The sequence below is a fragment of the Zeus faber genome, assembly GCF_960531495.2.
Source record: "Zeus faber genome assembly, chromosome: 1".
Lineage (NCBI taxonomy): Eukaryota > Metazoa > Chordata > Actinopteri > Zeiformes > Zeidae > Zeus > Zeus faber.
In genome coordinates this window covers 3,274,150-3,301,941 of record NC_137193.1, presented here as the reverse complement: position 1 = coordinate 3,301,941, position 27,792 = coordinate 3,274,150, and the positions used below count along the sequence as shown (strand labels likewise).

At 46.4% G+C, this 27,792-nt stretch overlaps 2 protein-coding genes across 2 annotated transcripts; one reads left to right on the top strand and one right to left on the bottom strand.

The window, feature by feature from the left end:
* tatdn1 (TatD DNase domain containing 1) lies at nucleotides 1-13,990 on the bottom strand. The gene is made up of 12 exons (XM_080007357.1): nucleotides 13,181-13,990; nucleotides 8,548-8,613; nucleotides 8,229-8,278; nucleotides 8,042-8,105; nucleotides 7,011-7,154; nucleotides 4,210-4,252; nucleotides 3,644-3,729; nucleotides 2,512-2,552; nucleotides 2,081-2,157; nucleotides 1,159-1,229; nucleotides 707-833; nucleotides 1-271 (listed from the first exon to the last, which is right to left on the bottom strand). Exons 1-12 carry the CDS (start codon nucleotides 13,200-13,202, stop codon nucleotides 172-174), a joined length of 891 nt encoding a protein of 296 aa, XP_079863483.1. The 5' UTR covers nucleotides 13,203-13,990; the 3' UTR covers nucleotides 1-171.
* A 139-nt stretch (nucleotides 13,991-14,129) lies between these two features.
* Nucleotides 14,130-23,279, top strand: ndufb9 (NADH:ubiquinone oxidoreductase subunit B9). The gene is made up of 4 exons (XM_080007371.1): nucleotides 14,130-14,285; nucleotides 16,787-16,979; nucleotides 22,141-22,254; nucleotides 22,625-23,279. The coding sequence occupies exons 1-4, from the start codon at nucleotides 14,197-14,199 to the stop codon at nucleotides 22,754-22,756; spliced, it is 528 nt and encodes a 175-aa protein (XP_079863497.1). The 5' UTR covers nucleotides 14,130-14,196; the 3' UTR covers nucleotides 22,757-23,279.
* Nucleotides 23,280-27,792: the final 4,513 nt, after the last annotated feature.

The window sequence follows — 27,792 nt, the reverse complement described above, 5'->3', positions numbered from 1 at the left end:
AAAATATTCATTGTTTTATTCATTTGTTCACTCACTCATTCATTCCATATTTATTTTTGGTTTCCAACATGGCTGAACCTCAAATTCCACCGATTATTATTATTATTATAATTATTATTATTGATGTGAGTCCCTCGACGGCCTCCTGGCACCATTGGGCGGAATGTCCCTTTAACGGCTGAAGAACACCTTGAGGGTGTTGCTGAAGAGGGTGGAGGCCAGCTCCAGCGGGTCCTCCTCCCTGGCGGCCGCCATCACCTCCAACACCTGTCTGGAGGACGCACAAACACACACTTATGGATTTCATGATCTCTCACGTCCAAGCTCCGCCCAGAAATCAAATTTGAGTTTTAATTAAAATTACATTTTATATACATTTTTTTAAGTATTTTTTAAATAACGGTTATCTAAAAAATAAATACTATTACAAAACAAATATAAAAAATATTATTCACATACTTCAGTGACTTAAAATACATTTTATATATTAATATATATATTATATATTAATAAAATATCAAAATCATGTTTAATGAATTGTATTTATTGCAACATGTCTTATTGTGATTTATTATATATTTAATTTATTGTGATGTGTTATTGTAATATATAACTTGATATTTTATATATATATATGATTATATTTTGAACATTTCAAAGTAAATGTTGTTGTGACATGAGCTCTCAGGGTGTCTGGACGCCTCACATGATGTGGCAGGGCTCGTTGCGGTCCTTCAGGCAGTGCCCCGCCTCCCACTTCTTCTTGGTGGGAAAGGTGGTTTGAACGTGTTTGGATCCAGCGTGCGTGCTCTTCACGCCGCACCACGGCGCATCTGCAGAAGGAAGAATTCATCGTTTGAAACGTTCACGCCCGGGCGACGAAACCTAGAAATGGAACCGACGAGACGAAGATGTTCCGCCGCGTGTGGGGAACCCCGGGCTCCGGCGCTCAGTCGTTCCTGAACGACTGAGCGCCGTGACGGGCTCCCGGCCTCGCTCCCTGTCCCTCCGCCCGCATGCTAATGCTAACGCTAACGCTAACTGGCGGCGCCACAGACGAACTGCGGCGGAAGACTTGGGCAGACGGCGGAGAGGACGCTGCAGCCCCGCAGTTCAACCTGGACGTGAACATGAATGAACAAAGCAGGAACCACTCACCTGTCTCGATCATCAGTCTGTCGGCCGGAATGGACCTCATCGCCTCAATGTTGGCCTCTGTTTTCAGGGAGCTACAGACATGGTGGCAGACGGAGCATCCGACAGGGCGGCGGACAGCGGGAGGAAAAGACGACAGGCAGACATACAGAGAGGAAGATCGACAGACAGAGACAGACAGAGACACAGAAAGAGCAACAGACAGAGAGACAGGCAGAGCAGCATACATACAGAGAGACAGGCAGAGCAGCAGACAGACAGGGACATACAGACAGACAGAACTAAAAATGCAGTAATAATAAAAATGCAAAGCTCACCATGTTATACAATTGTATTCAATGTGACAGATTTTTGAAAGATGGGATTTAGAATTCATAATCATAATAATAAAATAATAACAATAATAATAAAAAATAATCATAATAATAAAAAAACAATACAAATAATAATAAGAAGAATATTAATAACAATTATAAAGAAAGCTGAAGGCAGCGATACACGGGGTCCATTTTATTTTCGATAATAGTGGATGTATGTAGGGAAGCTGACGAAGCAAAGCTACGTCATTTAGCGGTGACTTCTTTATTCGGGTTCAATTTCCAACAAATCCCAAAAGAATCAACGTCTTTCTGTGACGAATTACAATTTCACAGCTTCTAGTTTTCCCACGCAGTCCCAACGCATCATTCATTACCACAGTCGGGTGGAGTCAAGGTGACGCGGTCCTAGTACATGAACGCATCATTCAATAAGAACACCCCTAATAAGAACAATAATAAGAACAATAATAACAATAATATCAATAACAACAATAATAATAATAACAATAACAATAATAACAATAATAATAACAACAACAACAATAATAATAATAATAATATCAATAACAATAATAATAATAAAAACAGTCCCGTCATTTCCTCACCAGCCGTTGATGCCGATGTACAGATCCAGATCCAAGATGGCGGCAGCTTCCTCTGCACTGCCGTCAAAGGAGTGGACCTAGGAGATAAGACACGATGAGATAAAACTACATGCAGCACTTCAACGTGGAAGGGGCTTTTATTCTGAAAGCATCAACGTCCCCGCCCATACGTGACTCGTTGACCTTTGACCCCTGTTGTAGATTAGCCTTGAATCCAATAACAAACATACAACAATATAGGAGCACTCCGTCCTTTGAAAAGTATAAATGTTGCAGCAGCAAGACCCTCGGAAAAAAGTCCTGGAATAACTTTGACTTTCCTTTATCTCCTCTTTTTCCCCACCCAAACTTGAGCGTTCACATCCACCCCATAATTCAGGGAAGGTTTTTGTCCGATGGGCATTTCACTCCCCATTTCAAAAGCCTCTCACCACTCCTCCGGCACAGCGATCCCGATTCCTCCTCATGATCTCTGCAGGAAGGGGCAAAAAAAGTAAGAGAAACGTTGAACAATCAACACCATCAACCACGACAAACGGTGCAGGTCGGTGGTGGTCGGTGCATGCAGGTCAGTGCATGCAGATCGGTGCAGGTCGGTGGCGGCCGGTGCAGGTCGGTGGTGGTCGGTGCAGGTCGATGGCAGTCGGTCGGTGCAGGTCGGTGGCAGTCGATGCAAGTTGTTGCCGGTCGGTGCAGGTCAGTGCAGGTTGTTGGCGGTCGGTAGTGGTCGGCGCAGGTCAGTGGCGGTCGGTGCAGGTCGTGGCGGTCGATGCACGTCGGTAGCGGTCGGTGCAGTTCGGTAGCGGTTGGTGCAGGTCGGTAGCAGTCGGTGGCAGTTGGTCGGTCGGTGGTCGGTCGGTGCAGGTCGGTAGCGGTCGGTTGCAGGTCGGTGGCGATCAGTGGCAGTCGGTGCAGGTCGGTGGCGGTCGGTGCAGGTCGGTGGCGGTCGGTGACGGTCGGTGCAGGTCGGTGGCGGTCCGTGCAGGTCGGTGGCAGTCGGTGCAGTCGGTCCAACCTTATCTTACTAACCAACCTTAATGAGTTCTCATTAAGGTTGGTTAGTAAGGCAAGGTTGGTTGTCTGTGATGGAACAACACCTCGGTGATAACGTCAACAAACGTGGCTCAAAACTAATTTGTCTCGGGTTGAGTGCCGTGTCTGGGGCAGGGCGCGTCCTGGCGACACATGCGGCTTCACACCGCCCGCGATAAACGCAGTACGCGCACGTGCCCCTGACAGGCGCTGCGCCCCAGTCCTGATGTGCCAAGGGGGGCTGTTTCAGCTCGGCTCGCTAAGGACCTGACCTTCACACTGTTAGGACAAAACGGCGCAAAAACGAGGTTACCGGGGGCAACCGGGACACCACGGCCCTCCAGCCCCGTGGGGGCATGTCATAACGGCTAGAATGCATCATCCCGGGCGGGGATTCTTAGCAAACAGACTTCAAATACACGCTTTGGGGACCCCGGAGACCGGCGCGGGGGAAGAACGGATCTTTCTACACCGTTCCATCGGCACTGCTCGTTGGGGGTACTGTTCTCGTATGCGGCAGCGGTGTCCTACGCAGGAAGTCGTGGTGGGCGTTGCGGCAGTGGAGGAACATGGGCAACCGCGTCTCCTCGGCCACGTCAAACTGCTTCTCGAAGAACCTGGCGAGAGGGGACAAGGATGAGGGCAGGTACACACAACGCCCAGCGCGGCGACCACCTTAAACAACAAAAAACAACCATCCACGGTCTGGTCGGGTAAAACGTCTTTTTTGGTACGGCATGGCTCTGGCGCCACATGGAAAAAAAACGAACAAAAAAAAACAAAACAGTGAAGCGACGTGTTTGAGCTCTGGAACGGACGTCAGAAAACCCGACAACGAAAACAGACAAATGGAAACCTTGGGAGTTTGCCCCCGAGAGTAAAGGGTTTCCTTTTCCCGAATTGACCCCCCAGGAGAACGATAAAAGTCTTTTAATAACTTGACAACAACTTTTCTTTTTTGTTTTCGGTTTCAGCTTTCGAGCCTCCCCCCTGGTGGCTCTGGCAAACTGACCTCCCCAATCCCCCAAATTGCACCAGAAGAGGCGAGGAACCCCTCTGGCCGCGGATCACCGAGGAAACCCGGAAGCCAAACTCACCTCAGCTGCGTCTCCCTGGGACAGAACTCCAACCGGTCAAAATCTGCGGCAGGAAGGAAGCAGGTGAGAGCGGCCTCGTCACCCAAAGCCTCGTCGCGGTGACGTGTAGCCGACGCCGCCGGTGAACGGCGTCGGGCACCTGTCGTACGCGTCGAGTACTCACGGCGCCGGGAAACACGACACCAGGCGAGTTTTAAAAGGCCGAAAGACTTGGACGAAAGAGGGAAGTTGAAGTGGTGAGATTCAGAGCGTGTGCTTTTGTGCCTTTTCTCTGCCTGAGTACCACTGACTTCCTTCTTTGCAAAATGTTGTTGTGGACTTTTCCCACCCGGGGAACTTACAGCTTACAGGAGTTTACAGTTACACATTTAGATTTTTAAAACAAGGATCCGGAGGAAATGAAATAACTGATTAAAAAACAGCAACAACAATACAATTTTAAGGCCAAAATTGACAACTTTTCAGACTCTTCCGATCATTCAACTGTTCAGTGTCTTTGTATTTTACACTTTAAAGTGAATATCTGTAAACTAAGATACACAGTAAAATATATAGAAGATATACAGTAAAATATATATACACAGTATACAAAATATAAGATATACAGTAAAATATATATAAGATTTACAGTATACGATATATAAGATACAGGAAATAAGATATACTGTATAATATACTGTATATACGATACAGTATATATATATAAGATATACAGCATAAGATAATAAACATATACAGCATAAGATAATAAACATATACAGTATAAGCTATATATATATAACATATACAGTATAAGATATATATATAAGATATACAGTATAAGATATATATATATATATATATAAGATATACAGTATAAGATATACATATATAAGCTATACAGTATAAGATGCATATACATATATATATACACATACATACATACATACATACATACATACATACATACATACAGTGGGGCAAAAAAGTATTTAATCAGCCACCAATTGTGCAAGTTCTCCCACTTAAAAAGATGAGAGAGGCCTGTAACTATGAGAGACAGAATGAGAAAAAAAATCCAGAAAAATCACATTGTCTGATTTTTAAAGAATGTATTTGCAAATTATGGTGGAAATAAGTATTTGGTCAATAACAAAAGTTCATCTCAATACTTTGTTATATACCCTTTGTTTGCAATGACAGAGGTCAAACGTTTTCTGTAAGTCTTCACAAGGTTTTCACACACTGTTGCTGGTATTTTGGCCCATTCCTCCGTGCAGATCTCCTCTAGAGCAGTGATGTTTTGGGGCTGTCGCTGGGCAACACGGACTTTCAACTCCCTCCAAAGATTTTCTATGGGGTTGAGATCTGGAGACTGGCTAGGTCACTCCAGGACCTTGAAATGCTTCTTACGAAGCCACTCCTTCGTTGCCCGGGCAGTGTGTTTGGGATCATTGTCATGCTGAAAGACCCAGCCACGTTTCATCTTCAATGCCCTTGCTGATGGAAGGAGGTTTTCACTCAAAATCTCACGATACATGGCCACATTCATTCTTTCCTTTACACGGATCAGTCGTCCTGGTCCCTTTGCAGAAAAACAGCCCCAAAGCATGATGTTTCCACCCCCATGCTTCACAGCAGGTATGGTGTTCTTTGGATGCAACTCAGCTTTCTTTCTCCTCCAAACACGACAAGTTGAGTTTTTACCAAAAAGTTCTATTTTGGTTTCATCTGACCATATGACATTCTCCCAATCCTCTTCTGGATCATCCAAATGCTCTCTAGCAAACTTCAGACGGGCCTGGACATGTACTGGCTTAAGCAGGGGGACACGTCTGGCACTGCAGGATTTGAGTCCCTGGCGGCGTAGTGTGTTACTGATGGTAGCCTTTGTTACTTTGGTCCCAGCTCTCTGCAGGTCATTCACTAGGTCCCCCCGTGTGATTCTGGGATGTTTGCTCACCGTTCTTGTGATCGTTTTGACCCCACGCAGTGAGATCTTGCGTGGAGCCCCAGATCGAGGGAGATTATCAGTGGTCTTGTATGTCTTCCATTTTCTAATAATTGCTCCCACAGTTGATTTCGTCACAACAAGCTGCTGAACTATTGCAGATTCAGTCTTCCCAGCCTGGTGCAGGTCTACAATTTAGTTTCTGGTGTCCTTTGACAGCTCTTAGGTCTTGGCCATAGTGGAGTTTGGAGTGTGACTGTTTGAGGTTGTGGACAGGTGTCTTTTATACTGATAACGAGTTCAAACAGGTGCCATTAATACAGGTAACGAGTGGAGGACAGAGGAGCCTCTTAAAGAAAAAGTTACAGGTCTGTGAAAGCCAGAAATCTTGCTTGTTTGTAGGTGACCAAATACTTATTTTACTGAGGAATTTACCAATTAATTCATTAAAAATCCTACAATGTGATTTCCTGGATTCTTTCCCCCCATTCTGTCTCTCATAGTCGAAGTGTAGCTATGATGAAAATAACAGGCCTCTCTCATCTTTTTAAGTGGGAGAACTTGCACAATTGGTGGCTGACTAAATACTTTTTTGCCCCACTGTATGTATATATATATATATATATATATATATATATATATATATATATATAAGCTATACAGTATAAGCTATATATAAGATATACAGTATAAGATATATATATATATATAAGATATACAGTATAAGATATATATATATATAAGATATACAGTATAAGAGATATATATATATATATATATATATATATATATATATATATATATATATATATATATAATAAGCTATACAGTATAAGCTATATATACAGTATACTATATAAGATGTCCTCACCCAGTCCACACTCGCCCACGGCCACCACCTTGCCGCGGTGCTGGGCTGCCAGGTCGCTGAGCTGGGAGAGGTACAGCTCCGCCCCCCTCTGCTCAAACTCAGAGCAGCGCGTAGGGTGGCAGCCCACCGTGCTGTAGAACGCACCTGGAGGGGCGGGGCCACAGCAGCATCACAGGTATACCCTACACCTACATGATATCACATATACATATGATACATGATATCATATATACAAATGATACATGATATCATCTATAAATATGATACATGATTATTATTATTATATTACATTACATTGATCAGACGCTTTTATCCAAAGCCACTTACAATTATTCAAACAGCGACGGACGCAGCCATCAGGAGCAATGAGGGGTTAAGTGTCTTGCTCAAGGACACTACAGCATGCTAGCAGGAGGAGCCTGGGATCCAACCAGCAACCTTTACATCACTAGACCACAAGCTCTACCTCCTGAGCTGCCATCCCTGCGATATATCATATATATCATCATATCATATATCATCTATAAATATGATACATGATATCATCTGGTCAAATAAAATATGATGCAAGGGAACGATGCAAACCCTCACAAAATGAAGGGTTGAGTTTTGAGATGACGTTGGCTTGAATAAAGTCAAACACTTTATTCAAGCCGTCATCTCAAAACTCAACCCTTCATTTTGCAGTTACCATGTTAAAATACTCGTAATATTTTAGTATTTGCAGAAGTATTAGCTAGCAGAAGTATTAGTTAGCAGTAGCATTTGTTAGCAGTAGTATTAGTTGATAGTAGTATTGGTTGATAGTAGTATTAGTTAGTAGTGGTATTAGTTAGTAGTAGTATCAGTTAGTGGTAGTATTAGTTAGTGGTACTATTAGTTATTAAAAGTATTAGTTATTTGTAGTATTAGTAATTAGTAGTATTAGTTAGCAGTAGTATTAGGAATTTGTAGTATTAGTAATTAGTAGTATCAGTTAGCAGTAGTATCAGTAAGTAGTATAGTGTATGTACAAGGCAGTGGTTGTGTACCTCTGCTCTGTGCTAGTTTCAGAGCTTCTTTGCTGTCGTCAAGGTTTCCTCCTGTGATCACAAACTGTGGAACAAACAACACTTCATTTACGCTCAGATCTTTCAACCACACACACACAAATAGAAATATATATATATAAAAATAAATGTGTGTAATATTTGACTTTCTTTTTCCACCAAACCGCACCTTTTGGACGCCGACCTGCACGGCCCGGTCGACGACCTCATCAAAATCATCTGCGGGGGTGACATAAGCAGTGAGAAGATTCAGAAGGATCCGCGGGGCTTTGTGGCCCTCCGTCCCTTGGACCAGGTCCATATTCGTGCAAATCAGTCGCGTTCCGTTTGCGTGACACCCGGTCGTCATTTACCCAAACCGGTCGTTTTTTTTTTTGTTTGTGTTTTTTTTTTTTTACACGAGTCTTGCGACGTAGATAAACAACGGAGCAGCTCCGTCTGGACCCGGAGCTGCGGTTTGCTTTTTGGCTCCGCCCCGCGGTTCCCACCTTCATGTTTGCGCTTCCCCCGGTAGAGGCCCCGGAACGCGGGGTCCGTCAGGTTGACGCCGATATCTGCGGAGGAAAGAGGATGGTTTCAGGTTTTGCGTGGGCGAGCAGTATTTACTGCGGGGTTACGACTGTGGCCGCGGAAAAAAAACGAAGGCCCCGTGGAGAGCCGGCGTTTGTTTTTGTCCGTTCTGGGCTCCTGTAGAAACACGGCGGCGCAGCATGGCAGCCTCTAAGAAGGCGCACCCGCCCCCCGCGCGGATGAAAAAACGCCTCATTCTAAGGCGCAGCACGTACTGCACCTTTAAAAGCTCGCCGAGAAAAGGTGCAAATCTCAAACCATAACAAAATACACACGATTGGTGTGGTTTGTCTATATATCCATATGTACTTATTTTGGGGGGAAATTTTTACAAAACAACAGAAAAAACAAAATGGAGGTAAAAAAATAAAAAAGAGAAAAAAACAATCATTTTGAACTTCCTTTGAGGACCCAAAAGGAAAGCTCATAAAAGTTAAACTCTAATTAGAGCCAGATTCACGAGGTTATTTGTCACATACTGTACATATACAGAGTGGATCAGCAACCACAAGTACACACTAGTAAATACCCAAGATATCTGTTCTCATTTGTATAGTTACTAGTAACCAAAATAAGTCAATGAAAAGTAAAACTAACAACAGGAAAGGGCACTAGTTCTTAATGAATAAGTAGTATTATGTTTTAGTTACTAGTAACTGTTCCAATAGTTACTAGTACAGTAACCTTTGAAATAGTTACTAGTATCTAATAATTACTTGTACCTCATACATTTTGACTGGTAAAACTAAAAATGTTACTTGTAACAATGGGAAAAGGCACTACTACAAAGTAGTATTACGTTTGAGTTACTAGTAACTTTTCCAATAGTAACTAGTACAGTTACTGTTGAAATAGTTACTAGTACCTATTAAATAATGACTAGTACCTAATCCATTTTGACTGATGAAACTCAAAAACTGAAGTTACTAAGAACTGTGGGAATAGCAACTAGTTACTCAAATATGAGTACTAGAACCCTTCAAAAGTGAGTGTGGATTAAATGTTAGGAAACAGCATTTAGAGAGAACATGAGTACCACATGAATAAACAGGTGATAAGTAAACATGGCATGAATAGAGCTCAACAGTCAGTTTCCAGAAGTGAAAATCCCATTCATATTGTGGATCCAGGTTTTGATGATAAGCCATAATGTGGTAACCATCCAAGGTAGACTGCCCACAAACCTAACTAGTACTCTACCCACAAACCTAACTAGTACACCAACTAGTACACTACCCACAAACCTACACTGGTACACTACCCACAAACCTAACTAGTACACTACCCACAAACCTACACTGGTACACTACCCATAAACCTAACTAGTACACTACCCATAAAACTACAGTAGTACACTACCCACAAACCTACACTGGTACACTACCCACAAACCTTCACTAGCACACTACCCACAAACCTTCACTGGCAAACTACCCACCAACCTACACTGGTACACTACCCACCAACCTACACTAGTACACTACCCACCAACCTACACTAGTACACTACCCAAAACCTACACTAGCACACTACCCAAAACTTACACTAGCACACTACCCACCAACCTACACTGGTACACTACCCACCAATCTACACTGGTACACTACCCACCAACCTACACTAGTACACTACCCACCAACCTACACTAGTACACTACCCACCAACCTACACTAGTACACTACCCACCAACCTACACTAGTACACTACCCACCAACCTACACTGGTACAAACAAACTCAGGAAGGCCACAAAAGACCTGGCAGAGGAGGCTGAACAAGGGAGCTTTTGGCTCTGGCTCCAAAGAAAGGACAAGGTGTGGGGAAAGCAAGGGTCTTAGGGTCGGCTGCAAGGAGCGTCAGGGAGACGTCCCGGTCGCGGCTCCACCACCTGGAGGTGTTCTGGGTTTAAAGGAGCCAAACACCAGCGAAGGGTGGCCCCTGGCGGACGACCTGGCAGCCGACCCAATGGCACTGTCGGAGGTGCTTCAGGCAGAGATGCCCTGCGGTTGAACCCATCTGTGCTCTCATCACTACTCTTTAACATATTTTTAAAAAACTGTCTCTGCATTTGATTATTATTTATTCAAGTGTACAAATATTGTACATGCGTTTACATAAATGTAAAAATATATGTAAGCACATTGCTCCGTGTTATTATAACATAAATCCCTTGAATCTATCAGGTTAACAAACCCACATTACTCCATCAAGTGAATAGCAAAGACAGATATCATCAAACAGAAGTTATTACATTAACTTTGTTCAAACCTTTTTTGTCACAGTTAAGAGGCAGAACTATGGTACAACAAATACTTGTGAGCCGTTCAGAACATGTGTGACAGATGTGTCATTTTACAAAAACACATGTCTGCAGACGGCCCTGCAGCGGGCGTACGCCCAACTCATGAGAGATGGTTTTGATGAAAGTAAACATTTGGTTGCATCAACACATACACCTGTAAACACATGGAATACATTGCTACACATACAGAGCAGAACATGTAATTCACTCAAAATAACAATAAGGGTTTTCCCGCTTCAAAAATTGCAGCCTCCGAAAAACAGGTGGCAGGTTTCTCCAGCCCCCGTGAAGCCAGCTCTCCCTGCGGCATCATCTGTGGCCGAAGCTTTTGTAAACATGTTCCGCTGCCATCGCAGCGTCTGCCTCTTGATTCCTGGACAATTTTATGTTTTTTCTCGGAGGCTGAATTTATCAAACCTGGCTCCGTGTTCGGTGTCAAAATGCCAACGTGGGTTGTATTCCTCCGTCAGCGCCGCCGCCTCGTAACATAAGACACACCGCCCGTTCTCCTTCAAGCACAAACACGTTTTCACTTTCCCATCTGTCACGACACTTGTCTTCCCCCTGCATGAATTTCTCTCTCGTTGGACATTCTGGGATTGTTTGCAGGACCTTTTCCAACTCCTGCACTTGTTAGAAAACCGCTCGAGGTGAAGGCAGATATGGAAACGCTGCAACCCAGCGGCAGGATGCCGTTATTACAAGTTCCAGTTCAAGGGATTGTTTGTCACATACATGTGAGTACGGTAATACATACATGCAGTGAAATGCCGCGACACCCGGTGACTACGCGCAAGGAGCTCTGTAAGCTCCAGAAATGCTGAAATGTGCGCGGGTTACAAACTGGATGTGCGTTGTGGAAGATGTCCTTTTTTGGTTTCAAGCCCTTTTAAGCTCTCGCGGGCCACATAAAATGATGTGGCGGGCCCCGGATCCGGCCCGCGGGCCGCGAGTTTTCCCCATGTGCCTTAAGCTATTCTGGAAACGATAAGCTTCAGTATGACTACGTTGGCTAATTGTAGTGATATATAGGCACACATTCCAATCCCAGCCTAAAACATGGCTGAACATGGCCGAAATGTCAAAGCCAGAAGTGGAACGACATAAATGGAGGATCCCAGATCACCCCTGGAATCGGCGATTCTGCCCGACACCTGCCCGGTACCGGACGGAAGTCAGGTTTCGCGGTATTGCCCGGCTCCGAATTCATAACCGGCATAACTGCTCAAGCCCAAAAACGCTTCACCGCTGCACCCGGCGCCCCAGCGCAAACGTCCGGCCTGGGGAAGCCGGAAGCTCCCCCTCTCCCGATTCAAATGGAACGCACCGTCGGCCTCGCCGCAGAGCGACCACCGTTTCAACGCCCACACACCACGACGACCACACACCACGATGACCACGACCACACACCACGACGACCCCGACGACGATGACCACACACCACGACGACCACGACGACGATGACCACACACCACGACGACCCCGATGACCACACACCACGACGACCCCGACCACACACCACGACGACCCCGACCACACACCACGACGACGATGACCACACACCACGACGACCCCGACCACACACCACGACGACCCCGACGACGATGACCACACACCACAACGACCACACACCACGACGACCCCGACGACGATGACCACACACCACGACGACCCCGATGACGATGACCACACACCACGACGACGATGACCACACACCACCACGACGATGACCACACACCACGACGACCCCGATGACGATGACCACACACCACGACGACCCCGACGACAATGACCACACACCACGACGACCCCGACGACGATGACCACACACCACGACGACCCCGACGACGATGACCACACACCACGACGACCACGACCACACACCACGACGACCACGACCACACACCACGACGACGATGACCACACACAACGACGACCACGACCACACACCACGACGACCCCGACGACGATGACCACACACCACGACAACCCCGACGACGATGACGACGAGCACGACGGTTGACTTCAAACAGAAGGAAGGTCGCTTCCTGAAAGAGGGCGGTCGCCTCGGCTGGACGCGCGTCGCGGATGACCACCTTAATGTGACGCCAAAGCGCCCCGGGTCCGGCGAGCGACGCAGCGGACCGCCCGGCGCGTCACCGAGCGCAGAAAGCCGCCACGCCGCGCTCGTCGACGTGCGGTACTGTTTCAACGCGTGTGTTCACTCCGCGTCGGCGCGGACGAGCCTTACCGATGAACCTCCACGACGCCATGGCAGCTGCCGAGCGCCCGACGCCCGCTACCGTAAGGGCCGCAGGAGAGGCGCGTGTGCGAAGTGAAACGCAGCTGATGGTGGACGCCTTGAGAAACAGGCGACGACGAGGAGGGAACTGGACGCAGAGCGGAGGACATGACGGCGACGTCCAGGACACCTCGGAGTCGACGAGGGGGACGGGGTGCGCGGAACGACGTGGATACCGACATACGCAAACGTCAAGGTCACAATCATCCGAAAAGCAGGCGGCGCAATAAAGCTAAACACGAGCTCGAAGATGAGTCGATTGGGAATTGGTTTGATTTCTAATAAATGTAGTATTTCCCTGGTTAATGTCAAATAAGAGGCCAAAGATGACAAAAAATGATGAGATTTGGTCGTGAACAATAAACCTGATGCTACACATTCAATATAAACGTGTAAATACGTATCATTTATCATTGTGTTTTTTTATTGAATATAATAATATCAGCTTCTTTACTTTTCCTCCACATAACCCTTTGTACATGTATGTGACTAATGAACCTCGGACCTTGAATCCTCTCTATTCATTACATTTCACTGCATATATGTATGAAAGTATGTACATGTATGAAAGTATGTACATGTATGAAAGTATGTACATGTATGAAAGTATGTACATGTATGAAAGTATGTACATGTATGAAAGTATGTATATGTATGAAAGTATGTACATGTATGAAAGTATGTATATGTATGAAAGTATGTACATGTATGAAAGTATGTACATGTATGAAAGTATGTATATGTATGAAAGTATGTACATGTATGAAAGTATGTACATGTATGAAAGTATGTACATGTATGAAAGTATGTACATGTATGTGACAAATAAAAATCTTGAATCTTGAATCTTGAGGACCCAAAATGTGCCTGCGCGTCTCTTACGCGTAAAGCGGGTCTGTCTCCCCGAGCTCCCAGGATGCACCGCGCCGCGAGGGACAGAGGAAGGTGACGGGCGGACGGTGAACATGGCGGCGCCCTATCTCACCCACCAGCAGAAGGTGCTGCGGCTCTACAAGAAGTCCCTGCGGCACCTGGAGTCGTGGTGCATCTTCCGGTGAGCTACGGGGTCGAATGGGACAAATGAGGAGGGGCCGGGGCGGTGTTGTAAAGAGGGGACGCGCGGCCCGCTGTGCCCGCCAGCGGCTGAAGGCTAAGCGCTAGCCAGGTGACTTTGAACGGGGCGGAAGGCTAACGCGCTGAGCTCATAGTAACATGTTTTGGTTTGTTTTGGGTTTTTTTTTATTGTATTTTCGGGTTAAAATCCCAAATGCCTAGAAACGTGGGGAAAAAACGTTACTTTCTATTCTAGTGTCCCGGGGGTAATAGTGGACTGCATTACCCAGGGTGCCCCGGGGTGGAGGGGGAAGAGGTGAGGGGGATCTGGAGGGATTTAAGAACTGTCCACAGTCAGGGAGATAGAAGAATTTCTCGAGCGCCCACAAGTCGGCGAGCGCAGGCCACGGACACGGACACGGGAGGGGCTGCTCAGCCCCGGGGCCGCCGAGCAGAGAGTTGCATCCCCGCGGAGGGCAAGATGACGGCGACCTACCAGATGGGTCCAGCGCCCCGCGACCGACGGCGAGTGAATCGAACGTCACCACCCCTGCGACGCCCGGGAGAAGGGGAGCCGAGGATCCCGCCGCTAGACTGCGATGGGCAAGAGTGGCGGAGGATGGGGTCCTCATTGAGTGGAGCGCCACTAAATTGCCGTAGTTTGGTGGAGAGGAGCCCACTGAAACCCACCTCATCCAGGTTTGGCTGGCTGCGCAACTTAATTCCTGGGTGTCAGAGGAAACCGCTGTTCACTTTGCCCTCTCCCTGGAAGGAAAAGCGCCACAACTCCTCAAAGACCTGCAGCCGGGGTAACGACTGGCCAGCCATTGAGAGGGCATTACAGTATCGTTTGTGTCTGCCAGCGGCCTGGAGTCCAGAAAACCAGGACCACGCCTCTGCGCCCACAAAGCGATAGGCTGGGGGAGCCTTTCAACCTTACGCTAGCCCCCCGCAGCTTGCGCTCCTGACTAGCCGCCGACGGCGAGACTGGGACCTCCACCTGCCACTGGTCCTGTGAGTGCACCGGACGGCAGTTCAAGAGTCCACCGAGTGCACTCCCCGGTCGACTTGGTGTTGAGGCCGCCCCCGGAGCCAGAGGCAGGGCAGGGGGAGCCCAGTCGGCGCTACTTACACAACCTCTGCGAGAGGCTGCGGGAGGTGCACAGGTCCACCAGGCAGGCCTTGACGCACGCCCAGTCCCGGCAGAAGCGGGCCTATGGCTCGCGCTGCCGGCTAACATACTTTGCACCCGTTGCCCAGAGAGACAGAAGGGCCTCTCCCCCAAGCTGTCGAGCCAGTGGGTTGGGCCTTGCTCGGTGCTGGAACAATTGTGGGACGTGATGTACAGACTGCGGCCGGTCAAACGGAACCGGGTGGTGGCCCTCAACCTTGACCGGCTCACTCCCTCCCGGCCCATGGCTTCCACCAGGGAGGTGTCTGGAGTTTGGGGACCAGCCCTGTGCGACCATTCCAACCTCTGTTGCCTCCACTTCCCCGACAACCACGGGACTTTGTACTTGATTCATGGGTTGCTGAGGACAGCTAACCTCTCGGTGGGGGCAGTGGAGCGCATCTCCCGGTCTTCTGGTGGACTGCATTTCCCAGGGTGCCCCTGGATGAAGGGGGAGAAGGTGAGGTGAGGTGACCAGGGGGAACGGGGTGTATTTTTTGGCTAAGACGTGCTTCCTGGCGAAGTTCATCAGGAGTTGTTTAAGTGTTTGTTAAATAAACACATTTTTGTTTTACCACTGAAACAACTCGTCCGAGTCATTCTCCATCTCCCCCTCGCTGCGCTACAGTATTATCATTATAACTATAATTATTGTTTTACTTATTACTGTTTATTAGTAGTACCCAATTACGTTGGAGGCGTTGAGTTTGTTTACCATTTACATTTTCTATTATGTCCCTAATATCTTCAGGATTCAATATTTTTTTATGTTTTGAGTTATCTCTTTTTTTTTTTTAGTACCAGATTTGACCCTTTCCTCTCCTTTTCACCTGTTAATTAGTTTTACTTCCATTACAGAGAGTTGGATCATTACACTCCTCAGAATAAATACACATGTATATACGCATCGGTTTAATATTTGGAATGGAACAGAGCACAAATTCGGGGAAAATAGGTTGTTATTTGACAACTTTGGCCCTTTCCTCATTTGTTGAGATTTCCATCTACCCCTATTCAGCCACTGAAAGATCAATGAAAACAACTTGTTTTGTGCTGCATGGTAGGGCTGGGCGATATTTTTTTGGTATATCTTTTAATGTTGATGAATGACTAAATATTGTTAATTTTACAATCACTTTTGTATGATTATTGTTGTTTTCATATGATATTTACACTCACAAAGCATTGATCAAAAAATCTAGAACAGTCTCTGAAGTGCAGAAAACTGCATTAAAAGCTCCTTGAAAACGTTATTTAACTACATCACTGTGGTTACCGGAACCAGTATTCCAGACGATACCAAATATTACTTTTTGACCTGCTTTCTTCAGGGACAAGTACCGCTTCTACGCGTGCGTCCTGCGAGGCCGCTTTGACGACAACAAGCAGGAGAAGGACCTGGTCAAGGCCACCATGATGCTGAAGGCCGGGGAGGAAGAGTTCTGGGCCAACCAGCATCCCCAGCCCTACCTCTTCCCCGACTCCCCCGGGGGAACGTCCTACGAGAGATACGAGTGCTACAAGGTGAAGTAGCTGCTGTTGGGTTTAAACAGGTAGACAGATAAACTAATGGATGGATATATTATTGAGGAATGTAAAATAGTGTAATAGATGGATAGATAAAATTTGTAAATGCACTGCAATTTTATATGGCACTTTTCTCATCTTGCGACCGCAGTATATGCCTCACATTCATCCACTCACACAGCGATGGCAGCGGCAACCATGCAAGGCACACGCCTGCACACCGAGAGCAGTTAGGCGCTCAGTGTCTTGCTTAAAGACACTTGGGCGATACATCGATGAATGGAAGGACAATGGATGGATGGATAGCTGGATAATAGATAGGTAGGTGGATGGATGGATAGGTAGAAAATAGATGGATGGATGGATGGATATAAAATAGATGGATCAATTGATATATAGATAGATGGATGGGTGGATAGCCGGTTATTACTATAATTATTTATTATTATAGATTTTTGATAAACCCTTATCAGTCCCACATCGGGGAAATTTGCAATTTCTCTGCATTTACCATCCTAGTAAGGGATGTACAGTGGGGCAAAAAAGTATTTAATCAGCCACCAATTGTGCAAGTTCTCCCACTTAAAAAGATGAGAGAGGCCTGTTATTTTCATCATAGGTTCACTTCAACTATGAGAGACAAAATGAGAAAAAAAAATCCAGAAAATCACATTGTCTGATTTTTAAAGAATTTATTTTCAAATTATGGTGGAAAACAAGTATTTGGTCAATAACAAAAGTTCATCTCAATACTTTGTTATATACCCTTTGTTTGCAATGACAGAGGTCAAACGTTTTCTGTAAGTCTTCACAAGGTTTTCACACACTGTTGCTGGTATTTTGGCCCATTCCTCCGTGCAGATCTCCTCTAGAGCAGTGATGTTTTGGGGCTGTCGCTGGGCAACACGGACTTTCAACTCCCTCCAAAGATTTTCTATGGGGTTGAGATCTGGAGGCTGGCTAGGCCACTCCAGGACCTTGAAATGCTTCTTACGAAGCCACTCCTTCGTTGCCCGGGCGGTGTGTTTGGGATCATTGTCATGCTGAAAGACCCAGCCACGTTACATCTTCAATGCCCTTGATGATGGAAGGAGGTTTTCACTCAATCTCACGATACATGGCCCCATTCATTCTTTCCTTTACACGGATCAGTCGTCCTGGTCCCTTTGCAGAAAAACAGCCCCAAAGCATGATGTTTCCACCCCCATGCTTCACAGTAGGTATGGTGTTCTTTGGATGCAACTCAGTTCTCTTTCTCCTCCAAACACGACAAGTTGAGTTTTTACCAAAAAGTTCTATTTTGGTTTCATCTGACCATATGACATTCTCCCAATCCTCTTCTGGATCATCCAAATGCTCTCTAGCAAACTTCAGACGGGCCTGGACATGTACTGGCTTAAGCAGGGGGACACGTCTGGCACTGCAGGATTTGAGTCCCTGGCGGCGTAGTGTGTTACTGATGGAAGCCTTTGTTACTTTGGTCCCAGCTCTCTGCAGGTCATTCACTAGGTCCCCCCGTGTGGTTCTGGATGTTTGCTCACCGTTCTTGTGATTATTTTGACCCCACGGGGTGAGATCTTGCGTGGAGGCCCAGATGGAGGGAGATTATCAGTGGTCTTGTATGTCTTCCATTTTCTAATAATTGCTCCCACAGTTGATTTCTTCACAACAAGCTGCTTACCTATTGCAGATTCAGTCTTCCCAGCCTGGTGCAGGTCTACAATTTTGTTTCTGGTGTCCTTTGACAGCTCTTTGGTCTTGGCCATAGTGGAGTTTGGAGTGTGACTGTTTGAGGTTGTGGACAGGTGTCTTTTATACTGATAACGAGTTCAAACAGGTGCCATTAATACAGGTAACGAGTGGAGGACAGAGGAGCCTCTTAAAGAAAAAGTTACAGGTCTGTGAAAGCCAAAAATCTTGCTTGTTTGTAGGCAACCAAATATTAATATGAATTTTCCAATTAATTCATTAAAAATCCTTCAATGTGATTTCCTGGATTCTTTCCCCCCATTCTGTCTCTCATAGTCGAAGTGTAGCTATGATGAAAATTACAGGCCTCTCTCATCTTTTTAAGTGGGAGAACTTGCACAATTGGTGGCTGACTAAATTATTTTTGCCCCACTGTATCTCGGAGCAGTGGCTGCCATGTAGAGGCACCAGGGAGCAGTTAGGGGGTTAAGTGTCTTGCTCAAGGACACATCAGCACGCTACCAGGAGGAGCCTGGGATTGAACCGGCAACCTCCCACTTACTAGACGACCCGCTCTGGGTGGGTGGGTGAATCGATATCTAGATGGATGGATGGATGGGTGGATAGCTGGATAAAAGATGGATAGATAATAGATGGGTAGCTGGATAGATAGGTGTAGGGATGGTTGAAATTTAATTGATAGATACAGTGGAGGAAATAGTTATTTGATCCATCGCTGATTTTGTAAGTTTGCCCACTGACAAAGAAATGAACAGTCTATAATTTTAGTGTTAATTTTCTTAATTAAAATAATTTTAAAGTGTTAATTTTCTTAAATCTTTTCTTAATTCTCGTTACCTGTATAAAAGACACCTGTCTCAACCTGTTACCTGTATAAAAGACACCTGTCCACAGAATCAATCAATCAACCAATCAGACTCCAACCGCGCCATCATGGGCAAGACCAAAGAGCTGTCTAGGGACATCAGGGACAAGATTGTAGACCTGCACAAGGCCGGGATTGGCTACAAGACCATTGGCAAGAAGCTGGATGAGAAGGAGACAACCGTTGGCGTGATAACTCGAAAATGGAAGAAACACAAAATGACCGTCAATCTCACTCATCTCAAGATCTCACCTGGTGGGGTATCAATGATCATGAGAAAGGTGAGGGATCAGCCCAGAACTACAAAGGGGGAGCTTGTTAATGATCAAAAAGCAGCTGGGACCACATTCACCAAGAAAACCATTGGTAACACTCTACGCTGTAATGGATTAAAATCCTGCGGCGCCCGTGAGGTCCCTGCTCAAGAAGGGACATGTACAGGCCCGTCTGAAGCTTGCCAATGAACACCAAAATCGAGCTCTTTGGTATCAATGCGACTCGCCGTGTTTGGAGGAAGAGGAATTCTGACTACGAGTCCAAGAACACCATTTCCACCGTCAAGCATTGAGGTGGAAGCTTTATGCTTTGGGGGTGTTTCTCTGCTCAGGGGACAGGTCGACTTCACCGCACCGAGGGAAAGACACATGGGGCCATGTACAGTGGTACCTCGACTTACGACTGCATCTACTTACGACTAATCCAAGATACCAGCAGCGATAGTCGCAAAAACTTGTATCGACTTGCGACCGACTGCTCCAAGATACAACCGTGGAAATTTGCAGTCGGTGGCCAGTCAGCCAGTCAGCTATTTCTTTCATATTTACTGTGTTTGTGTATTTTGTTTATTTTCACCCTTCATGATGTCATCGTTGATATTAAAAACTGCTTGGACATACGACTGTTTTAACACACGAGCGTTCTATAGAACCAATGACCGTCCTAAGTCCAGCTACCACTGTACCGGGAAATCCTGGGTGACAACCTCCTTCTCTCAGCCAGGACACTAAAAATGGGTGGTGGATGGGTCTTCCAGCACGACAATGACCCAAAACATACAGCCAAGGCCACACAGGAGTGGCTCATAAGAAGCACATTTAGGTCATGGAGTGGCCTGGCCAGTCTCCGGACCTTAATCCTATAGAAAATCTGTGGAGGGAGCTGAAGCTTGGAGTTGCCAAGCGACAGCTTCCAAACCTTAAAGATTTGGAGAGGATCTGCAAAGAGGAGTGGTCCAACTTTCCTCCTGAGATATGTGCAAACCTGGTCATCAACTACAAGAAACGTCTGACCTCTGTACTTGCCAACAAGGGTTTCTCCACCAAGTACTAAGTCATGTTTTGATAGGGGATCAAATACTTATTTCAAAATAATTTATTAATTTAATAATTTATTAATTTATTTATTTTATTTAATGTGATTTTCTGGATTTTCTTTTTCATATTCTGTCTCTCACTGTTATAATAAACCCACCAAAAATTACCACTAAAATTATAGACCGTTCATTTCTTTGTCAGTGGGCAAACTTACAAAAATCAGTGAGGGATCAAATAAATATTTCCCCCACTGTAATAGTTATAGGGATAGTAGATTCATAGATGATAGATAAAAGATGGATGATGGACAAAATGTCTGCAGACTAGTCTGCAACTCTTCTCTCCGACAGCGAGTCGGAAACACCAAAACCTGCACTTTTAATTTAACGACCAGACTTTAATATGACCCCGTCTGTTGTCATTTATTTTTTAATGTTCATTTAAGTTCAGAATTTTTTTTTATCTAATTTGTTGTCATTATTTTTTTTAATTGTTGCAGAGCTCCTGACTAACTTTTTCACAGGTAGCACTTGAGAAGTTACCAACCTGCTGGTAACTTCGGCTGAGATTTGCAAATAACAATAAAAATGTAAACAGAACAAAATAACAACAGGCCTCCTTACGGTAACTTAACTACTTAGTTACCGTCGTCAAGGTAGAAAACTTAACGATATGTCTCGCTATGACTGTTGGTGCTTTTATGAGATATTCACATACAAGAAATACTTGAAAAACAAGGATTGGTAATGTGGATATTTTAACCAAGCAGGCACCGGCGTTGATTAGAACACAGGAAATTGCAATAATTTACTGTAATGCACCCTAAAAGACGTTATTTAACTATATCTTGATCTTGCCAGAACAAGAATCCCAGACGATATTCTGTGTCATATTGCGATTTTAATATATATCTCCCGGCCCTAATACCGAGGCTGAAAGATAAAACTAACAACATTGAAAATTAATAAACAATGATTCAAACAATAAATATAAACCTGAAAATGGAAAAAAAATAACGATAAAAACTGAGCAAATATACAATAAACAATTTCTTTTTTCGCTGTATATTTATGGTTTAGCAATAATCTACATCTACAGTATTGCAAGAATTTTTTTTTTTTCCATTTAACATAATTCAGGCTCATTACAACCTAATGGACAATCATACTATTTTCTTTGTTTGAATGATATTTTGGAAAATTTTCCTGACCCTCTTCCCCCGATCAAAGTGTCGTCTGTTTTTAAAACAAGCCCCTTCCTCCCACTGCAGGTCCCCGAGTGGGTCCTGGACCACTGGCACCCTTCTGAGAAAGCCATGTACCCCGACTACTTCTCCAAGAGGGAGCAGTGGAAGAAGCTGAGGGAGCAGAGCTGGGACAGAGAGGTGCGCGCTGCTGTTGCCTGCATCCCAGTGGGGCATGTTGTCCAAACTGCGGTTCCCTGCATCCCATTGGAGCATGTTGTCCAAACTGCGGTTCCCTGCATCCCGGTGTAGCATGTTGTCCAAACTGCGGTTGGGCGCCAGCTGGGGAGCAGTGTGTCAGACCGACAGGCCGTCACCTACTCCCCCGCTCTAGCCTTCTGGACCTATGTCCTAATCTTTGTAAACACTGACCTCGTTGCCTGTTTGTTGACATGTTGTTTCTGCGTAGATAAAGCACCTTAACATTTTATAGTTATTATTCCAACCTTGATGCTCTTGCCCACTGAGACAAAGGTGATTCTGATGGTTTTTCCTCCTCCCCGTCTGGCAGGTGGCTCAACTGGAGGCCGAGACCCCGGCAGGCGGCGCTAGGTCAGAGGCCCTCCCTCCGGCCCGCAAGGAGGGCGACCTCCCCCCTCTGTGGTGGGAGACAGTCACCCGCCCCAGGGAGCGGCCCACATAAACACTCTGCTGCGGCACACCCCCCCCCCCCCCCCAAACCTCATGTATGGAGAATATGTCAGTAACTGGGGAATATGTCCTTATATGGAGAATAGGCCCTTATATGGAGAAAACCACCCCATATGGTTAATATGCCCATATATGGAGAATATGCCCATATATGGAGAATATCACCTCATATGGAGAACATTGCCCTCACTTAGAGAGTATGCCCTTATATGGACAAACTCTCATTAATACTAAAAATGTCTGAGGATGATGGCATAAAAAGAGAACATCTTGTATGGTGCCATTTAATTTTCCGGGTGGGGGGAGGCGGTCATTCCGACTATCATACAGTTACAGTGTTTGTGTGAGACGTTTACGTCGGTGAACGTTAGTTCTGTTGTTGGAGTTTCCGGGTGTTTGCAGGTACAGGTCCGAGTGTGAAGAGTTTCCTGTGTTGGAGTGGAAATGGAGTTTGAAAAGCTGTCCCTGTACAACAACCACTCCCAGTGAACGAATAAATCTGCTGAACCCTACAACCCTCATTCCTTCTTACCAAGTACTGCAGGGGGCCTCCATTGACTGGGGTGGGAAGTTTTATGACACGGCTAGTTCATGTGAAGTTTCCTAAAATAGTTTCTTCAATTAAACTACCTTTGATGACTACCTTTTTTTAAACGATATTTAAAGCCATCTCGATATGATGACATGAAGACGGTATGGTGAGAAAATGTTGTTAAAAATAGGAAGTTTTAAAACTCAAACCTGTTCCCAAGAGACACTGAACAAATGATTACTACTTTGGGTCTTTATTGCATTGGCTTAGCAAATTCACGGAGCCAGGGGGACCACATAGCTCAGGGGACCACGTAGCCTAGGGGACGGCAGAGCCCGAGCCCGATTATCCAGCACACAGCTGCTGGATAATCTCACTACGTCATCCGCAGACCAGCTTTTCATCGGCGTCTCCAGTCATCCCTGTTCTCCATACATCTGACCAGCTCCTTTGTGCTTTCCGCACCAGCATCTTTCCTCAGCACGTCCACATAGGTAGATGCGTGACGTCCCCTATATCATTGCCTGTGTGTTGGTTCCCACAGTACAAGCTGTTTGGCCAGGAGTTCTCGGTGGCGGTGGCAATGGCTAGTCTCATCCTCCTTACTGCTATGTTCTCTGATACACTGGGTAGTGCCCCATACAGACGTTGGTTGGTAATGTGTTGGTCCTGGTTGATGTTCAGTACCACACGTAACATTGTGGTGTAGCACCCATCCAGGGACTTCTGCAGGGCCTTTATTAGTGTCCAGCACTCGCAGCCGTATAGGAAAACAGACTCCACGGTGGCAGAGAAGAAACTGATCTTGATGTGTCGGGGGAGGTTGGATTTCCACACACTGGTCATGCCAGTAAGTGCTCTCCAGGTAAGTGCTTTCCTCACATTAAGGTCCTTTTCCGTGGAGCTGACCCACACGCCCAGGTATTTAAAGTCATTGACCTCTTTTAGCACTGAGCCTTCTGTTATAAGGGGTGGGCGTTCCTGGGGGAAGTTGTAGGTCATGACCTCGGTTTTCTTTGCGTTTAGCATGAGGCCGACCTTAGCACACTCTAGCTCAACTCTGGTCAGGAGATCCTGTGCCTGGTTCACATTGTTAGATAGCAGGCAGATGTCATCAGCGTAGTCCAGGTCTGTCAGGGTTTCTGCTGGGTGTCTCGTGGACCTTCTGGGTGCGATTGTGAAGCCGAGCTCTGGCTCCCTTCCTTTGATGGCTTGTCTCAGAGCATTGTCCAATAGTATAATGAAAAGGAAGGGGGCTAGGGTGTCTCCCTGCTGCACTCCGGTTTGGATGTTGAACTACTCGCTGTTACCGTCCGGCGTTGTCACTTGGGCTCTCGTTCCCGTGTACATGGTCCCTATGGCACGGAGTAGGTTGGGAGGAACATCGTAGACCTTGAGTATTCTCAACATCATTCCTCTGTGGATGGTGTCGAAGGCCTTCTTTAAGTCGATGAAACACATCACCGCAGCCAGGTTGTTCCTCTAACTCTTCAATGATCCTCCTTAATGCAAGGATCTGGGCTAAGGTGGTTCTACCCTCTCGAAACCCGTTTTGGTTTTCTCTGAGGTGAGGGTCGATAGCACTCCGTATCCTGTTTAGTATCATGCGGTTGAACATTTTTGCAATGATACAGGTCAGGCTGATACCACGGTAATTGTCAGGTCTTGAGAGATCTCCAGATTTTGGTACCGGGATGATGTGTGAGAGTGACCATATTTCCGGCATAACTTTTTCCATTAGAGCCTGGTTGCAGACCTTCAAGATGACGTCATCTAGATTGCAGTTCTTGATAACCTCTGGGGGAATGCTGTCAGGTCCGACCGCTTTCCCCTGCCTCAGGGAGGCTTTGACCTTGGCTAATTCCTGCGATGTAAAAGGGCCGTCATCGATGTTGAGATTCCCCAGGACTGCAGGTATTTCCTGCTCAGCACCTTCCACTGCCTGGTGTGTGCCAAGGAGGTTCCTGAAGTGAGTTAACCAAGTGGTCACTCTCCTCTGGGCTGTTTCCTGCCACCTGTCCTTCTTTCGGTCATTTCCTTCCACACATCTCATTGATCACCCTACATGATTCGCTATATTGTTATTCTCCCTGGGCAGATTCCACTCTGCGGACTTTTTGCATCAGCTCCTCACCTGTAATTTTTTCATACTCGGCAAAGAGAAGACGCTTGGCCTCCTTCAAGGTCTCACGTTGTTCTGTGGACGGGTTTTGACCCAATGCGTGGCTTGCGTCCTTTACTTTTTGACGTGCTGCCATGACATCTGGATGCTTTGATCTTGCGGGGCTTCTGGTCTTCTGTATTACCGGTACACACCTCGATGTTGCCACTTCGTTTGCTTCCATGAACTTCATGTACCCTGCACCCGGTTCCTCCTTCACATCATGTATGTGAATGCGGTCCCTTACTACTGCTGTGTATCTGGCCTGTAGCTCAGGATTTGTAGAGAATGCACTCCAGTCATGGCGCACCCTAGGGTTCGGTTTTGGGGTCCTGAGGCTCAGCCGAACTCTCATGGATACCACCCGGTGGTCAGAACCCACAGAGTTGAAGGTGCTACAGGGTTCCGCATTCAAGATGGAGTTCCTCCACTTCCGTCTCACTAGAACGTAGTCAAGCTGACGCTAGTGGGCCGGTCCTGAAAGGTCCATCTTTTGCCTTTTCTCTTCCTGAACATGGTGTTTGCAGCCAGTAGATCTTGTTCCAGGAGTAGGGCGGCAAGGTATGCTCCGTTCCGGTTTGTGTCATCATGGAAGGTGTAAGGTGCATCACTTTGACTGAGTCTTGCATTGAAGTCGCCCATAATCGCAAGGAAGTTGTGAGCTGGGACGCTACGGACTGCTGTTGCCAGGTCCCCGTAGAACTTCTCCGCCTCCTCGGCTGAAGCCACGTTGGTGGGTGAATACACTGCCATGGTCGTTGTCACTGGGCTGCCAACAAATTCAGCAGTGAGGATCCGCTCTGCGTAACGGTGGACTCTCCGGAGCGCCTTGCGTGCCCGGGGGCTCAACAGCAGCCCTACACCTCCGGTTGCTGCCTGGGCTTCGTTTCGCCACGCTGAGGAGGTGACGAAGGTGTAACTGTCAACCCTGCAGTATTTGATGACGATTTCGGCATGCACCCTTCTGTGCTCCTGGACTCCCAGGATCTCCACTCCTCTGCCCTCCACACAGTGTGAGAGTTCCTCCAACCTCCCGCATTCTCTGACTGTGCATGCGTTGAAGGTCCCCATTATAAATGGACGGGGTGCTGTGACCGGACAGGACCCTCCCTGGGACATTCCCAGGGTTTGAGGTCCTGTCGTCATGCTGTCCTCCGGGAGGAGGACCAGCACCACAGTCCGCTGCGATGCTCCTGCGGACTCCCGCCGCTGGAAGTATAGGGTTTGGGATGACTTTGTACTCCATGGTAGGCTTAACAATGCTGATTAAAGGACTGTGGGGTGCAACTCCTCACAGTCCTGGTTTTAGTTCAGAGTGTCCTTCTCCTAGGTCATCCAAGGCTATGAGCCCCACCTGCCCCTGGCATACTCTTGCCCGGCCTGTAAACCAAGGCAGGGGGGCTAAGGGGGGTGGGGGGGTACTATCACTTGCCCAAGGTGGACCCCCAGACTAGTGGAGGAAAGGAGACATCTTACTTCTCTATTCTAGTTCAGCTCCTGCCAAACGAGCCACTGCCCCTAAGTGCGCTCTCAAAGTTTCGGTCCTGCTCAGAATGGAGTCTGGCTGGAACTCCATACTTATATTTCCACCACAGTCGATGCTCTCTGGGCTGGGTGGGGACGGCCTGTGTAAACTGGGACAATACGTTGGGTAAAACCAGCACTTGTTCTCTCCTATTCTTAGTGTGTTCTAAGAGAAATACCTGGTTAGGCTTGGATGCCAACAAATGACACATAGGGGCCCTAACCCGAGGCTGGGTGTCCTTGGAGAGTGTTGGAGAAATTCTCCTGTGTGGTGGTTGGGGTTAATCTGCCCGCTACAGGAAAACAAAAGAGTATTAAACATATTTATTCTGCAGAATAAAGGGAAAGATTCAGAGCTGCTCCAAAGAAGTGTTCTGCTACCAGTCTATTCTTACTTCTGACAAAGAGGGCTTTATACTGATGATAGTTTGTGTAATATTGATTGACAATAATTAAATCAAATAAGTCAGGAGCTCATACAATGGTTTAACAGTCAAACTGAGGTCACAGGTACAGTCTGACTTTGCTATAAAACACACACACACAGTGCTCTGGCGAGTTACCACTATCTCCACACAAGTTTGAGTGGTAATTGGTTTTTACAATATGACAATAGGCATTGTTTAGAAAACATCCCCTAATATAAACTCTAAGAAGAAGAAGAGAAGAACAATCTTTAATCGTCACACAGCACACCACACTACAACACATGCACGCACACACATGCTTTGGATGGCGGCCGGTGAAATGAGGGCTCTGCATTTAACCATCCTGGCTTGTCCTTCCTCTGGGGGCACAGCAGGAGCAGTGG

Bases quoted from the DNA above. Each gene is read 5' to 3' on its own strand.
- ndufb9 (XM_080007371.1), top strand. From the start codon at position 14,197: ATGGCGGCGCCCTATCTCACCCACCAGCAGAAGGTGCTGCGGCTCTAC. The intron at 14,286-16,786 runs GTGAGCTACGGG...TGCTTTCTTCAG, and splicing joins GAGTCGTGGTGCATCTTCCG to GGACAAGTACCGCTTCTACG. The intron at 16,980-22,140 runs GTGAAGTAGCTG...CTCCCACTGCAG, and splicing joins AGAGATACGAGTGCTACAAG to GTCCCCGAGTGGGTCCTGGA.
- tatdn1 (XM_080007357.1), bottom strand. From the start codon at position 13,202: ATGGCGTCGTGGAGGTTCATCG. The intron at 4,253-7,010 runs GTGAGGACATCT...TTCCTGCCGCAG, and splicing joins CGTGGGCGAGTGTGGACTGG to ATTTTGACCGGTTGGAGTTC. The intron at 3,730-4,209 runs GTGAGTTTGGCT...CCCTCTCGCCAG, and splicing joins CCCAGGGAGACGCAGCTGAG to GTTCTTCGAGAAGCAGTTTG.